Raw genomic sequence first — 16,123 nt, forward strand, 5'->3', positions numbered from 1 at the left:
ATGTTCATGCCCTCAGCAAGACATTATCAGAAGAAAATGGGCAACTGCCACGAGGGCTTGTTTTTAAACCATAAATTTCAGGATGTTTTATTAAATTTTGTTTTGTGTAAAACAGAAGTTTCTGTACAGAAAATATTTTTGCACTAAATATACGTAGTTCCACACAAAACAATGCTTCTGTGCAAAACCATTTTTTGTGCAAATGGCATGTTAGCAAAATAAGGGGTAATAGATAGTATCGCTCCTTAGCGTCCTTACCAGCCCACTCCAAATAGAAGATCTTGGTATACATTAGAGCTACGCCAGATGAAGCGGGCTGCGCAACAACTAGAGCGCTACTGGTGGAAACACCAGCGCATATCTGACAAGACACTCCATGAGAACATGTTACGTTCCTATGGAGTGGCAATCGATGCAGCAAAGAATTAGTTCTGTGCTGCACGGATTGCATTGACAGAGTCTCGCTCAGCAGAGCTGTTCAGGGTGGTTAGGGAATTAACTCAATTGCTGGCCACCCTGAACCCTTTACTAGAACCAGCTAGAGCCTGCTGTGACGCTTTCAATGACTTTTTTGCTGATAAAATCTCTCAGATAAGAGCTGATCTTGATACCAGTTTTCTGACAGAGTCATATGAAGAGGCTTCCAGTGCCTCTGGAAGCAAGGTTATTCTGGAGTTTGTGAATACCGAGGACATGGACAAGCTCCTTGGTTGTGTAAAAAGGACGACTTGTCCTCTCAACCCTTGCCCTTCATGGTTGACCATTCAGGGAGGAGAAGTAATAAAATCCTCACTACTCGTTATAATTAATACTTCTCTCCGAGAGGGGACATTCCCATCTGCCTTAAACCAGGCCATAGTAAAACCAATTTTGAAAAAAACATCTCTGGACCCCTTGCAGATGAGTAGTTATAGACCGGTCTCCTTATTACCATTTTTGGGCAAGGTGATTGAGAGGGCAGTCACCTTTTAACTCCAAGCTGTCTTGGATGAAGCTGATTATCTGGACCCATTTCAAACTGGCTTCAGAGCGGGACACGGAGTTGAGACTGCCATGGTCACCTTAGTCGATGATCTCCGTCTGAGTATCGACAGGGGTAGTGTGTCCCTGCTGGTGCTCTTGGACATCTCAGCGGCTTTCGATACCATCGACCATGGTATCCTTCTGGAACGCCTGAGAGAGTTGGGTATCGGGGGCACTGCGCTCCAGTGGCTCCGTTCCTACCTCTCGGGAAGATTCCAGATGGTGAGGCTGGGGAACAGCAGCTCTCGTAAAAGAGAGCTAACATCGGGCATCCCTCAAGGCACCATTCTGTCCCCCATGCTTTTCAACATTTACATGAAACCGCTGGGAGAGATCATCCGGAAGCATGGAGCTCGGTGTTATCAGTACGCTGATGACACCCAGATCTGTCTCTCCATGTCTCCGACTGACACAGTGACTAAGGATGGCACCTCTCCTCTGGATGCCTGCCTGGGGTCAGTAATGGGCTGGATGAGGGGAAACAAACTCAAGCTGAATCCAGAGAAAACAGAGGTACTCGTGATAGGTACCCCAAGTCCAGACAGGGAAATTTGTCATCCATTCCTGGATGGGGTCACGCTTCCCCTAAAGGACAAAGTTTGCAGTTTGGGAGTACTCTTGGACTCATCGCTACAGTTATCATCTCAAGTAGATGCGATGGCCAAGAGTGCTTGGTACCAGCTTCGACTGATACGCCAGCTGCGTCCCTGTCTGGACCGAAAGGACCTTGAAACAGTAGTACATGCACTGGTAACCTCTCGATTAGATTTCTGCAATGTGCTCTACATGGGGCTACCTTTATACCAGGTTTGGAAGCTTCAGTTAGTTCAAAATGCTGCAGCCAGATTGGTCGCTGGAACTTCTAGATCCGATTATATTACACCGGTATTAAGATCTCTCCACTGGCTGCCTATTAGCTTCCGGGCTCAATACAAAGTGTTAGTTATCATCTATAAAGCCCTACATGGCTTGGGCCCGTGTTCCCTACCGCAGCAAAAAGAACTCACAAAAAGCGGGTTCTTTTTGCTGTGCGGAAATGATGCTGCAAGGCACCAATAGTGCACTTGTGGCATCATTTCTGCACAGCGATGTGCGGACGCTAAGCCTCTGCTTTGTCAAAATGGTGGCGCCCATGTAGAATGGGCGCCGCCATTTTGTACGTGCTCAGCACGTACTAGGGTTGGGGTGTCTGGAAAGAATGCCCCTTTCTAACCCTAGTACGTGTCGAGCACATACTTTTTGGCGGTCTGGAACCCGCCTTCATCTTCTGTCTTTTGGTTCCACTATTCTCCATTTCCTATTTTCTATGCTGGTCCAAATGTAAGACTGTGGTCTTAAATTTAGTTATTGCCTCTCTTCCTTTGTCATGATCATGAAGAGGAAGTAAGAAATGGCATTTATTTTTAACACATAGGAACCAAAGTCCACAACAAAGAAGGTTCCCTCTCTTGTAAATCTAGAGAGCTGAAGATATTAAAGAAGCTGTTGCACCTGGTATTTCAGCCTCAAGCCATCTAGAGTTTTAAAGGTGATAATTAACACTTTGAAGTCAACCAGGGAGCAAATAAGAGAGCCTCTACATTTCCTTAGGGAATGGGGCAATATGGTTCCACTGGGGTGCACCAGTCAGAATTGTAGGTACTGAATTCTGTGCAAGTGAAGCCATCAGTCCACAAGCTGGAGTTTTTAAGGACAACTCCACATCTAGATCTGGGATGTTACTGGAACCTGAATCACTGTGGCAAAGTACTGCTACATCAGAATGCCCCTGCCACTAAACCAGATGAAGCTAGCTAAAAGTGGTCCATGCCAGTTAGGCTAAAGGTTTTTATTTTGGTTTTTATTTGGTTCTCCTTTAACCAGTTCATCTTATTATGAACTCTAATGGCAATTAATCTAAATCCATAGTTTAAGCCAGTGGGGTGCAATTGCAAAGGGAGGAGAGCCATCCCCATCCCTGTAGGCCATAGCATCACTCATGTCATGAGGTCAAAAATAATTATAATTTATGAAATTGCAGCTAATTATTTTATAATTAGTTTATGCCTGTGGAACCATGTTCTTTACTTCTTCTATTTGTCCATTCACATTGTTATTCTTTAAAACAGCTCTTTATCTGCTAGTACTGTTTTTCACACAGCAAGGATTAAGCTGCAAATGTATATGCTAAAATGAAATCACTGTTACCTTTAACATTTCAACATAGGGATATTTACAGTCCTGAAATCTGCCTTAAATTGCAATTAGGCTCAATATGCTGAGCTACTTCATCCCCTCATCAAAAAACGGATCATCTTATTCAAAACCTTATTCTGATTAAAGCTTCTTACATACACATCCCATGATTCCCCCCCCCCCCCTTTACTACACCTAAAACCAACATAAACATCCCTGTTCTGATGCAGGGGGGGACAGATAACATTCATGCCATAATTTAAAAGGTAATACCTTCATTTCAAAAAAAAGCAGAAGGACCAAAACACCTTTAAAACCAACATTTACAATAAGGAGCTTTGGTTTTGATGTGCTGCCAATATCTTTAGCTGCTCCTCCACTTTATAGTGTATGACATGAATTTCACAGTAAGACAACTGATTTAAAGCCTACAAAATATGATACCTATTTTACATATGTATCACATGCAAATACACATACACTAGAAGTCTGTATTCTTCCCAGTATGATTCTCAAAATTCCATTTACTATTAAAAATTCCGGTTTCAATACACTTGCATGAATACTCTGAATTTCCATGAACCCTAGAAAGGTAAGTCGAATAGAACTTAAAGAAACTTATTTCTTCATAAGTATGCCTAGCCTTCACAGTTTCAGAAAATCCAGTGTAGATGGGTTTAATTTTTCACTTACCATTTGAGATCTGTTCTTTGGACAGCCATTGATGTCTTCAATTTTTTCATTTGCTAAAAAGTGAACAGAAAGTGTGATTGGAAACAAAGCAAAACAAAACCTGGTGTAAAGGCACCTGGTCCAGTTATTTTCAGAGCACTTGTTGCAACTAAATCAAATGGCCTAGAGCTGGGGTTGCCCAATCAAAACAAATGTGTGCAACACTGAGCCATCCAACTGAATTCTTCTTCTGAGCCATTCCTCCAGAGACAGCTGGAGAAGGTCACCACCATTTCAAAAAGAGACAACTGGCCTGACAGCATTTCTCAAAATGATGGGTAATCTTTAACAGTTTGATTATTTCAAATATGGAAGCCGTATCACAGTTTATGCATGAATGCATGCTTGGCTGGGTTAATAAGTCATGCACATGTGCAAGTCAAATCAAATGTAAATAAAATATAAAAGAAAATCCTCATTTATTATACAAGCAGTGAATAAAATCTGTCTGTTTCTGCTGAAACATTTTGAAGACGCCGCATACAATCTGCACCTATAGTGCAAATATATCCAGTGCTGTCTAATTTAATGCAAATAATTCTCAAAGCATATTCTCTTTTCTTAAAGCAACCAGATCTTTTTCTTACTCAGCTCCTTCAACATGGCATTGCAGTTACTGGGACATTTTCCCCTGAAAAAGTCATGGATGCTGCCCCTGCTGGGCCATTTCTCACCACCACCCAGAGGACCCAGATTTTCTGGAAATCTATACAGGACAGGCCCATATATATCTGCAAGAGAAGGGTCTCTTCCAAGATCTCAGGGCTCCCATGTGATTTCAAATCTCACAAACACCCAAATACACAAACAAATCTGATGGTTGAAGGCCTGCCATCATGAAATGAAAACCACACTAGAACTTGACAAATGTTTGGATTTCAGAAATAAAAGCAACAAGCACAGAAATGAAATCTGCCATTTCTTGAGACATTTGGCTTGTCTGAATATTCAGTAAACATGTAAAGACAAAGCAGGATTGCTCGAGACAGCCATGAAGTGGGATCACCCCAAAGTATGAAGTAACCTTTGCACAAAGAACTGTACAAGTGCAGAGATCCATTTTTAAACATGCCAAATATGCTGCTATCTGGGATTATGGAGCCAGAGGACATGTTGGTATCAATAAATAGTAGGAACAATCCCACTCATACAAAATCCATTAACTCATTTGTAATATCATAACAGAGCAGGCCACAATCAATGATACTGGGCATAAAAGGAAAGCAGAAAGAATGAGAGGCAATTATTTTGATACTCCAGTGAGGACCTCAAATTGTACCTGATTAAGATTATTTCTCTTGTTAAACTAGGGGTAACACCTGCATCCCAGTCCTCCAGGCAAAAGGGAAATTTTCTAGCTAATGGAATAAACTGGTATACTGGAGTTGGGATACTGGTAAAGTTTTTTGGAGGTGGAGGCAGTAATCAGATTAAGTTGCAAAATATAAATGATTTCAGATTTCCATGCTCTTCATCTGAGCCATAACTAGAAGAAATTTGATGGTGGTAATACTATATTCTCCAACAATATATCTGTTTCCTCCTCCTACACAGCATACCGTACATGTGAAAACATGGCCCCTGGGTGAAAACATACATTGATCAAAATAGTGGTCTTTTAAAAATATTAATTCCACAGAGTCTCAGAAAATGAGTTATGGCTTCCTCCTTCTTCATGTCAAAAGAACAAATTAAGTGGCTTAATACCCTCCTAAAGCAGGATGTGGATTGGCCAGGCATTTGTTGCTTCTTCACAGGCAGTTCAAATAATGGGAAAGAATCATGAAAGGAATGCTTGGCTTCAGTCCTTCAGTGACAGACACATTCCAAGACTACTAGCTTCTACATGGAGACACATAGTATTAAGTATCACATGTGGAGAGAGTGAGCATATTCCCTCTACTATATGTTACAATAACGTATTCCTTAAATAACTTTTACTGGGCAGCTGTTGGTTTCCCCAAACATATATATAGAAATGATAGTCACCAGCAGAACAAATCCTTCTGGCAAATCAAATATTCTAAAGCTAGCAACACATACTGACTCTGTTCTCTAGCCACTGGCATGATGAACTTTGGATGATCCTGTTTTGAAACAAGCATACTGTTGACCAAATGGTAAATGGGGTAGGTTGGTTGTCTGCCCATGGCCAGCAAATACAGAACTTGGCAGCATTTCTTTTTCAGACGATAATTTCCAGAATTTCCCCCACAATCCCTCCTCCAAAGAGTACTCTGGAGTTGTAGTCCAACAAAGGAATTTTCCAATGTTACAGATGTTGAATAGTGCACCCACGTCATACATGGGTGCCTTTTACGCGGTTTCCAGCATAAGCTGAATGGCGCTTGCACTGCCGTGCCGCCACGTACATGAGCCCCATTATCCTCAATGGGACTTGAGCATAGGCAGAACTTGCCTTACATGGTGGGGTCCGGAACGGGATCACTGTACTCCAGACCTGTTTGTGGGTTCCCCATATGTGATTTATGTAATAATAATAAATAATAAAACTTTTATTTATACCCCACTTTTTGTTAAAACAATCAAATCAGCTTACAACAGTTAAAATAGTGTGTGTGTGTGTGTGTGTGTGTGTGTGTGTGTGTGTGTATGCAAAATATCCCCCCTTAAAATTACCTAACTATTAAAAACCAATAACAATATGTGCTTAAGTTTTATCACAGTGCCATGCTTTCCTATTCCTTCCACTCTGAAAATATAACTAGTATACTGTACTAGGGAAAGTGCATGAGTTGACTTGGGGTGACACAAGCACTACTGGGCTTAGTGTTACCCCAAGTCAACGCATGCTGTCACCCCAGACTTGGAGCCACCAGGCCAAGTGTCCCACAGGAATAGATCAGACCACTGTGGAAGAGAAAGTCTCTAGTTTACTTGACCCCACTGGCTGGTGAACCACCCAAAAGGACTGTCTGCATCCTGGGTTGTTTTAGTCTACCTGCCTTGTTCCCAATTCTCGAAGGGGTCCAAGCACTATAAGGAAATGGGAGAGTCCTCCAAGAGTTCATGGCATGCCAACAATGTCCTAGCTGGCATCCTTGGTGCTTGCAGCAGATGTACAGGGTCCTTCTCAGGACTGTCAGTCTCCAGGAGTCCCAGTCTACTGCAAAGAGACTCAATAGTACACACCAGCAAGCAGACCCCCTAAGATGTCACCTTGTGCAGTCCGCACCCCCCTAGAAATGTCCTTGATGCCACCCTATATTGCAACCTACCCCAGCAACGCCATGTGCCTTCATGTCATTTCCGACTTATGGCGACCCTAAGGCGATCTTATCACCGGAGTTTTCTTGGCAAGATTTGTTCAGAGGGGGTTTGCTTTTGCATTCCTATGAGGCTGACAGAGTGTGATTTGCCCAAGGTTACCCAGTGGGTTTGCATGGTTGAGTGGAACAATATAGCCTTGTTTAATGTTGTTTAAGTATTTGAAGGGGTCTCATATTGAGGAGGGAGCAAGCTTGTTTTCTGCTGCTCCAGAGAGCAGAACATGGAACAATGGATTCAAACTAAAGGAAAAGAGATTCCACCTCAACATTAGGAAGAACTTCCTGACAGTAAAAGCTGTTTGACAGTGGAAGACGCTCCCTCATTGAATGGTGGACTCTCCTTTTTTGGAGGTCTTTAAACAGGCTGGATGGCCATCTTTCGGTGGTGCTTTGATTGTGTATTCCTGCATGGCAGGGGGTTGGACTGGATGGCCTTTGGGTTCTCTTCCAACTCCATGATTCTATGAAAGGAGGAACTTCAGGGAAAACATTGGTTAATCTCCTATTAAATACTTTCCTTTCCCATCTCAGAGTTGTGTCAAAAGATCCAAAGAAATGAGACAGTCAAAAACTTGGTGAAAACACTTAGTGAAAACACCAAGGCCAGCCAGCCAGTTATGATTATATTCTAAGATGAAAAGAAAAATTGCAGGAACTATGTAGTGTGGAACCTGCAAAGTTACTACTGCTGCCTACAAACCATGATTAATGCCATCCTGCTGGTCTTTGCAAAGCTTGATAATAACACATGTTGAAGGCTTTGAGATGTGGTAGCAGCTGAAAGCTGTCTTCTAGATATTCACAATTCAAAAAGATAATCACACTAATAGGGTGTGTAAAGGACCTTTTTAAAAAATGTTCACTCCCAGTAGAACTCTTTGACATTACTGCAGCTACGGAAAATCCTGAAAGTGTATGCAAACAGATAAAAATATGCACAAATGGCCTGTTTTTCCTGAACGCATAACCGAGTCAAGACATTTTTGAGATTGTTCTGATCTAGCTCCACCATTCTTACACTCTTTTCAAGATCAGCAAAACCATGCTGGATAAAAGGCCAAAGAGATATCCTTTCCATCATCCCTTTCCCATGTACCACTTAATTGTAAACCTATGGCCAAGTTGGATGTAAAGACAATGATGTCTTCCTACTGTTATTCCCAGCAACTGATATTTAGAGGCATACTGACTCTGCTCTTATTATGTATACCTCAGGAGCAACCAGGCATTTATTTGCTAGCATGTTAGAGAAATATATCCAGGTTTTGATCATGATTGAGCAACAAAACTCGCTGAGTAACACTGGACCATTCTCTCTCTAACAAGTTGATTTACCTCACAGGATTATTGTGAGGGTAAATTGCAATTTCTTTCCACATATCACAGTTTTTACCCACAGAATTCGTATTTGCTTGGGAATGACAACTGTAGCACAGAAAACAGTTGTCTTCTAATAAATTCTGCTTATTTCTAAATATGGACTAGATGTAGCAACCAGAGAGACAGAAGACACTCTTCCATTGCCTTATGAAGCTTGTGACAAACCACAGCTGGGAGAATTGTGATAGTGTAGTTTCCACTTCAACTGCCCCACTAAAGCCACTGCTACAGCTTTACCAAGAATGTATGGTATCACTTTAGATACACATGTAGGATACAAAAGTTTACAATTCTTTCCACACTCATTTGGCATTTTAAATTGGAGTAGGTCTGTTTTAAATAAAGGTTTTGTTTTAAATTGGATCTCTATTTATTTTTCAGGTGTTTCCAAATGGCCCCTTCGGAAACAACAATTCAAAAACTGGCAAGAGCTTTTCAGAAATGTTCTTAACAGTGGTAAGTGATCAAGAGTTTGGAAAATCTCACTGTATGGGCACAAAAGGGGATTTTCTATCCCCAAACTAAAGGTGTATTTTATAGCCTTATAACTTCAGCAAGTGACACGCTTGACAGAGGATGACGATCTGGGATGATCATCAGTGGAACTCCTGCAAGAAATTCGAAAGTCATCTGTGGAGGAAAGGAGTGCTGACAACATCCAATCTAATGTCCAAGTGAGTCTGGCAACAGCCAATGGAATCTTAGCCAAGAAAAGATGAGTGTTACTCCCAACAGCAAGTATAAATAGGAAGAGTGGAGTGTGTATGAGGTAGATAGGGAATTGGATAGGGAGCAGATAGAGATAGAGATTTGAGTTAGTTATATTATTATTATTATTATTATTATTATTATTATTATTAACCTTTATTTATGAAGCGCTGTAAATTTACACAGCGCTGTACGTGCAATCTTTTTAGTTAGACGGTTCCCTGCCCTCGGGCTTACAATCTAAAAAGACATGACACAGAAGGAGAAGGGAGTGGTGGCGGGAAAGAGTAAGAGGTCCAGCAGTTCCTCTCTACCTCTGAGGCCTGGACCAAGGCAGATGGACTGGAGGGAGGGCTTGGCTTCAAAATGGAAGGTTATAAGTTTATTAGACCCTGAGAGGTTTTAACATCCAAGGTGGCTGAGATATATTGCTGAAAAAGGGCAGTGGGAAGGGGTTTTGAGTACCCAAGTTGCCCTAAAAAGAGGTCAAGTGTTGAAAGTGAGTTGGTGTGGCTGGAAAAAGCATAAGGTAGCAACAAAGTTTTAAAGTTCAGAGTTTAGTCAAAAGTGAAATGTGAAACTGTAACTGTTTAAACACATAAACACCTTTTCAACTTTGAATCCACCAGAAGAGAGATACTGTAACCAACTATCTTGTAAATAAAGCTTTCTTTTGTTTTGGTTCAACGTGTGGTCACTTGAGTAATTTTAAAAAACTATAGTCATCCCTCCCTGTTTGCAGGCTTGGGATCTGCAGTCTTGATTACTGACAGATGGCAAGTGGGGAGTGTGCAAAATGGTGTGCGTGCAGGGCTGCACAGCCATTGAAATCAATTGTACCCAAATTTCAGTGATTTTTCCAATTCACGGGGGGTGGGGGTGGTCCAGAATAGATCCCCCATGAATTGATGACTGTATAAGCCAAATGCTACCAGCGGTTAATAATACTTTTATTGCTCAGAACACAAAAATAGTGAGTGTCCCGTTGTCCTACAGAGTGGCCCACAGGTAGAGGAAAAGTGTGGGAGTCACTCAAGTGAGGAATCTGAGTTCGAGGGTCTCATTGTGCAATTTGGTGCCAGCTAGCGAGGTAGCCATCACATATTGGTGGCAGCAATGGGATAAAAAGACCCATTGTGTTGCCATCAGAAGAAAATAGTTGGGTGAATGAGTCTCACCACATAAGTGGTGGCAATGGTGGCACGCAGTAAAAAGGAGTGAACAATTTTGAGAGATTTTGGCAGTGCCACATTATCAGCTTCCCACCTCTCTGCAATTATGCTGAAAGTCTGATATGCAGTGAATATTATTCCCCTCTCACTTTTCCTTCTTCTAGACCTCACCCAATTTAGAGATGCATACAGATATTCCCGATGTAAAGGACAGCAAAACAGGAACATTTTTCCAATCGAGGTCTCTTTCTCTCTTTTCTTTTCTTTCAAGAAAAGCCATTCACACAAGACATGCTTTTAACAGCATTACAATAACCTGGATGAAAAAACAACAGATCATTTTTCATATCAGCATTAAAAGTTAAAGGATTCTGGTTACTTACAGTACCTTAAAAATAATTATGGGTTATTCTGCAAAATATCACCAAGGGGCTCTTCTCATATATCACTGACCAGTTGATGATGTATATGGGTCAGCTAGAAGACTGTAGGTAATGTTAGATTATTCTGCAACTAATGCTAAATGACACTACAGCTAAGCTTGTGGATGCTTTGCATGGGAAGTCTACTTTTCAAGATACCACCAAATGGATTGAGTATGGACATTTATACTAAAAGGAAAAAAAATTTCCAAAACTTGAAAATCCTACATAGCAGTGAAAAATGATACCTTGGCAAAGACATAGTACAGTGGACCCTTGTTATACGCTGGGGTTTGGTTCCAAGATCCCCCGTGTATAACAAAATCCGTGTATGCTCAAGTCCCATTAAATATAATGACATAGCAAAATGGTGTCCCTAATAAAAATGGAAAATCAAGGTAAATTTATACTTTTTTGGAACATTTTCAAATCGTGTATGCTTGAATCCGTGTATAAAAAATCCGTGTATAAGAAGGGCCGACTGTATTATCTTTTTTGCCAATAAGGATGTATTTCCTGTTGTGCTGGTGCGTGCCTTCAAGTCATTTATGACTTATGGCAACCCTAAGGCGAGCCTATCACAATGTTTTCTTTCCAAGATTTGTTCAAAGAGCAACAGCAATAGCAGCTTCATTAATATACCACTTCATATTGCACTGAGCAGTCTCTAAGCAGTTTACCACTGTAAGCTAATGCCCCCATCTAGCTGGATCCTCATTTTAGTGACCTCAGAAGGATGCAAGGCTGAGTCGACCCTGAGTCCCTGGCTGGGACTGAACTCACAACCTTGTGGATTGTGAGTGAGTGGTTGCAGTACTGGCATTTAATCACTGTACCACCAGGGCTCCTTTGCCTCCCTCTAAGGCTGAGAATGTGTGACTTGCCCAAAGCCGCTCAGTGTTTCCGTGCCCAAGCCGGCATTTGAATCCTGGTCTCCAGAGTCATAGTCCGATGCTAAAACCACTACACCACACTAGCTTTCCTATACCCCTCCAAATGAACAATTCAAGTTCTTGAAAAGTATAATCTTAACATCTATTGGAGTTAGTGAGGGTGCAAGCCACTCTAGCTAATCCAGTTGTAATTGTAATTATCATGCTAATCAACACGTAATTATCAGGAGCTTTGTATTTTTCTAAGAAACTGATTTCACAGCTATATCTTTTTTTAAAAAAACTTTTCTGAAAAGTTTATTGGGACCATAAGGGCAGAGACATTACAAACTAATTTTTCTCTATATACAATATAGACCTGTTAGGAAGTAGTGAGGAATTCCATTTTGTCAGCTCAGTCAAAAAAAATCTTTTAAAAGCATATCTCAATAGTTTGCCTTCTTATGTATTTGTAAGCGTAAATGCCAATCATTCTGATTTTTTAAAAATGTAAGGAAATGTGTCAATTACTGTTAACAAGTTAAGAAAGTGAGAGCAAAGGAATAGTTACAGATGCTAATGAAATTACTTGTTAGTAAGCTTATATCATCCCTGTCCAGGCACTATAGGAAAAATGAGGTCAAGATGGACCGTTCTGGAAGCCTCTTGCCAGAGAAGAACTAGGTCTCTCCTAATGCTTCTGGCAGAAAATGTCAAATGTCAAAGTTCTCCCCTTGTTCAGTCTAATTTGTACTAATGGATGTTTTGAGTCTCCAATGTACTACCATTCCATCCATGTGGGTGACAATACCATATGGATGACTTGCTAAAGGAGATAATTAATTTGACAAACTGATCTAGCAAAAGTGGAAGAAGAGAAAATGCCTCTGTGGAGTGAGTTGCAGGGCATCCTTACTTCCCTTAGAAGTTAACTTGAGCTGAAGATGCCAGCACTACATAGAGGCTAGACTTTTTATTACTCCTGAGACAATTAACTGTATCCAGCATATTTTAATATAACTTTCAAAATTTTGTTTATAGACAGCCAAGGATGAATGCTAGACTTTTTATTACTGATAAACAAGTGCTGATACACAAGTCCAAGTACATCTTTGATTTGTCCATGGATAAGTCGACTTAGGTTTTGGGGGACAATTTTTTGACCTAAATTTCTAGACTTATACATGAGCATATACAGTATATGTCTATACAAATAAATACAGATGCATATGGGGGGACTGAGGCATAAAAACGACAGTATCTTTCCTACTGAACTAGACTTGTTCAATTCATGCTCAATCCAGAACTGTCAGTTTACATGTAGCTACATTTTATCAAGTTATAAACAAGCTCTTCCAGCTCTGTCCCTATGCATGACTCCTCATATGTCTCCTCATATGCATTTAATTCAGTGACACTTATTCCCAATATGTATAGGACTGCAGGATGAGATCCTACACATTTGGAGTTAGTACCACTGCATTAGATGGCACTGATAAATGTATAACATGTATAAATGTTTTCTATATTCATAAGGTTGTAAAAAGTTATGAGGGCATTGCACTTAGATCTTTATCCCATCTTCTCTTACCTTTTAACTTTACATTTCTATCTCACAATTCTATCTTACGGAAGCCACCAGAAATTATATCACATTTGAGCCTTTCCTTTATTTCATTTTTTAAAAAAACTGATTGAAAAGATAATTTATTTTTTTCATTAGCTCAATGTTTTCATAAAACCAATCATCTTAAAAGTAGTTTCTAAAGCCAAGTAGGGCAGGCTTAGTTTAACTCATTAATGATTTCAATCAAAGTGAGAAAGAAGACAAAAATATTCCATTAAACTATCAGAAAGCACAGTGCATCTTCTTCTGTGCCTTTGTTTGATGTTGTTGTGTGCCTTTCAAGTCATTTCCAACTTATAGCAACCCTAAAGTGAACCTATCATGGGGTCTTTCTCTTTAGTTTTTGTCATAATATTGGTATATCTGGAAAATTTACCAGGAGGTTTTTTTTACCGCAAATCATTACCACAGTTTTTAATGAAATAAATACAGTCTCTATATCAAAACTACCACAGCCTCATGTAAGCTTTCTTTTCTTTTTCACCAAAGAAAATATTGTTATAAAATTACAATATGACAAAAGGCAAACTTGCTCACCTACAACCTGGATGATTTCTGCCAGCAGAACTCCATCAGTTACATCTTGCTGCAGGTCCTTTATCAAACGTTTATGGCCGGATTTTGCTAAATAATGGTTGGCCCAATCTGTATAAATCTGTAAAGAAGAGAAGGTGAGAAGTTTACATATTAGGCACTTGACTGAATTTGTATTTTAAACTAATTTTCTCAGTTAAATTCATGTAAAGGAAACACCAAGGTTTGCAGTTCCTAGAACAGAATGTCCTTCTTTTTCCTGAGCTGTCTGAAACAAAGTTAGCAACATTAAAATTCAAGGCATTGTGCTGATCAAGTATTCAGCTTATTATAGTAGGGCTTTCTTGTATAGAGAAATTTGACATCAGAGCTGGAGGAAACTAAAGAAAGCTTCTAAACATGCTACAGCCTGAATGGGTTATCAGACATGGAACTAAACAGTCTGCAAGAGAGACTGGGTTGGATTTCTTTATTTATATTAAGGAATTCAATATTTCCCTTCTGCCCCACAATGGGAAAGCCCTGAAGGATATTTTATGTATGCATTTTAATTTGTATTTTTTGTTTATTAAAATATTTTATGTCCTTTATCATGGGGTCTTGGGGTGGGGATTCCAATTAAAAAATGTGAGACATATCCATGTTAAAACCATAAATAATTTAAATAAGATAAAAACATATTGAACAGTTAAAACCACTTTAAAAGCTACAACAATTTAAAACCATGTGTTTTTACACTTTGAAATAAAGACTTTAATAAAAAGCCATGTTTTGTCATGGTCAGAAAAAAAACAACTAACATTTGTATCACTCAGACCTCCAAGGGAAGGGATTCCACAATCAGGGTGCCACCTGATTTAAGAAGCTCCTCTCCCATTTCATATTGCCCCACTGAGAGGAGATAGAGCAGGACCCATCCTGCAGGCCTCAATTCTCAGGCAGGTGTATAAAGGGAGAGGCATTCCTTCAAGTATTGAAGTGCTAAAGCCATTTAGGGCTTTAAATGAATTCTCAGCCAGTGCAGTTCCTTGAAGGTTGCTACAAGTTATCTATATGGTATTCCTGTCAGCAATCTTGCTGCTGTATTTAGCATTCGCTATAGCTTCTGAGTCATCTTCAGAGGCTGTCCCTTGGGTCATACAAATGCAGACTTAGCTCTTTTGACGATAATAAAAATTCCGAAGTCCATATTGTAATTAATAGCTTCATTAGACAAACCAAAATGGCACAAAAATCTGTGTGCAAGCTTTTGAAAACACAGATACCTTTACCAGGCAAACGGGGTTAAGAAAGCATGCAGAGGAAAAATGGAAGCAGGGACGTAGCCAAGGAGGGGTTCTTGGGGTCCAGACCCCCCCTTCCATTAGAAAAATGAATGGTGCGTGCTGCTGTGCCGCCGCACTAAAACCCTATTATAATGGTGGCACTTAGTCTGCCCCCCCCTTCCTAAAATCCTGGCTACGTCCCTGATGGAAGACAGGGTAGAGGAGGAGTGAGGGTGCTAGAGTCATGTAGTGCACATGTCATTTTGAGAAAGTATAGCAAAGGTCTGCAGACTATCAAAGTAGGATCATCTGGTGACATCACCAGTGGGCTCAAACTCACTGTATACAACAAAGGAAACCAATGAAGATTTTTTGAGGGAGGGAATTAATGGCCTTCTTTTAATGATAATTGCAGATGCAATGTTAATTCACATTTCATTTATCCCCCCTCCCCCAAAAAATTATAAACTGTTTTTCAACTATTATAAAAGTCTCTAAGACAACATGTTGATGTTAGCTGCCTTCTAGTCATCCCTGACTCATGGCGAAACTGTGAATGAGTTGTCTCCAAGCCCCCCTATCCTCTACCTCTCTGCTCAAGTCTATCCATCTGGCATGTGGTCTGCCTCTCTTTTTACTGCCCTCTACCTTCCCCAGCATCATTGTCTTTTCTAATGAGTTGTGCCTTCTCATGATGTGGCTGAAGTATGACAGCCTCAATGTAGTCATCTTTGTTTCCAGGTAGAGTTCAGGCTTGATTTGTTCTAGGATCCAATTGTTTGCCTTTGGGCCATCCACAGTATCCTCAGGACTCTTCTCCAGCACCACATCTCCAATGAATTAATTTTCTTCTTAGCTGCTTTCTTCACTGTCCAGCTCTCACATCTGTACATGGTAATGGCTTGGATGGTTCTAATGGGTGT

At 40.4% G+C, this 16,123-nt stretch overlaps 1 protein-coding gene across 3 annotated transcripts in view; it reads right to left on the reverse strand.

Moving 5' to 3' along the window:
- NAV2 (neuron navigator 2) overlaps positions 1 to 16,123 on the reverse strand; it is a 352,842-nt gene that overhangs the window by 233,973 nt on the left and 102,746 nt on the right. For all 3 annotated transcript variants that reach the window (XM_089521370.1, XM_089521369.1, XM_089521367.1), the window contains exons 2-3: positions 13,939 to 14,056; positions 3,892 to 3,944 (exon numbers count right to left, since the gene is read on the reverse strand). In XM_089521370.1, coding sequence (XP_089377496.1) covers positions 3,892 to 3,944; positions 13,939 to 14,056 — 171 coding nt within the window. The remainder of the gene's footprint in view (positions 1 to 3,891; positions 3,945 to 13,938; positions 14,057 to 16,123) is intronic.

Source organism: Sceloporus occidentalis, unplaced genomic scaffold (assembly GCF_023333645.1).
Source record: "Sceloporus occidentalis isolate IW3139 unplaced genomic scaffold, rSceOcc1.0.p SCAF_4, whole genome shotgun sequence".
NCBI lineage: Eukaryota > Metazoa > Chordata > Lepidosauria > Squamata > Phrynosomatidae > Sceloporus > Sceloporus occidentalis.